The 1,085-nt window shown below is 41.0% G+C and overlaps 1 protein-coding gene across 3 annotated transcripts in view; it reads left to right on the top strand.

The window, feature by feature from the left end:
• Positions 1–1,085, top strand: part of LOC108752287 (probable JmjC domain-containing histone demethylation protein 2C) — a 331,473-nt gene that overhangs the window by 107,028 nt on the left and 223,360 nt on the right. For all 3 annotated transcript variants that reach the window (XM_018493015.1, XM_018493016.1, XM_018493013.1), the window contains exon 7: positions 82–181. In XM_018493015.1, coding sequence (XP_018348517.1) covers positions 82–181 — 100 coding nt within the window. The remainder of the gene's footprint in view (positions 1–81; positions 182–1,085) is intronic.

Here is a 1,085-nt window from a genome sequence, read left to right as displayed (position 1 = left end):
GTTATATTTATATTAATTCTTACGTAATATTAATTCTCTAATTATTAAAAAAATAATTTGTCTCTTTTATTGGTTATTTAGCCACGACCCGGAAGAAGGCCTCGAAGGCGACCAGGAAACGCAGCGCAGTTACAGACAACTCCGAGGGTGCAAAGCCCGATATCGCAGCAGCTCGAAAAAGGTAAGCGACTTTTGAGATTTAACTTTCCTCTTGAAACATCGATACATGCACAATTACGGGTTGTTCTCAATTTATACATTAAAAAATTATTTTATCACGAGGAAGGATTTTGGTATTAATTATCAGTAAGTATCTACAAATTACATGACACAAAATTGACGCGCCATTATTGACTGTCATTCGCCAAAAATCAAAGAGCCACGTTTTATCAAACATTTATTTGAAGTACAACATATAAACATTTATTAATACTATTACACGTTTTAACATTGTTGTGTGTTTGAAGGAATTGTATCCAAGAATTTTATATGCAAGTATTAACGACATTTAAAGTAATTAAACTTGTTGTTGATTTCGAAGTAGAGAAACTTTCCAGAAACTTAAGTCTCTCGGATTTTTCCGCAAATGATAGTCAATTCCGCAAGCGAGAGGAACTTCTCTCGAAACGACCGGCGATAATCGCGAGTGGCGTGCTATTTGAAATTGAGATTTAATGAGAACGCAAATGGAGAGAAACTCTCTCTCTCTCTCGTAGGAAGTGCGGGAGCAGCTCGGTTGCCCGAAATTCATTAGTCGGTTCGCGGAATGTCTGCCCCGCTAATTTCTCTCTGGGGTGGAAGCGGTGCGGTATTTGCGCGCTGATGAATACTGTTTTAATCGTGTTCCAAAGGTAGTGAACTTTCGTAGCAGGGCTCGCACAACGTCGTTAGTTTCTCCGACTTCATCGAGAGGTGAACTCGAAGGCGGGCGCCATGCGCCGATAAATCTTTTTAAGTCGATGAACGCAATCGGTCGGTCGGACCCGATACTCGGGTCAGGTCAGCACAATCGCAGCCGATAGCCGTTAATCGTTATCGGATAGTAAAAGCTTATCCGGCGCTCGGTTTCTGATAGCCGTTACCAC

The sequence above is a fragment of the Trachymyrmex septentrionalis genome, unplaced genomic scaffold (genome assembly GCF_001594115.1).
Source record: "Trachymyrmex septentrionalis isolate Tsep2-gDNA-1 unplaced genomic scaffold, Tsep1.0 scaffold6, whole genome shotgun sequence".
Taxonomy (NCBI): domain Eukaryota; kingdom Metazoa; phylum Arthropoda; class Insecta; order Hymenoptera; family Formicidae; genus Trachymyrmex; species Trachymyrmex septentrionalis.
This window is presented reverse-complemented; position numbering and strand designations above follow the sequence as displayed.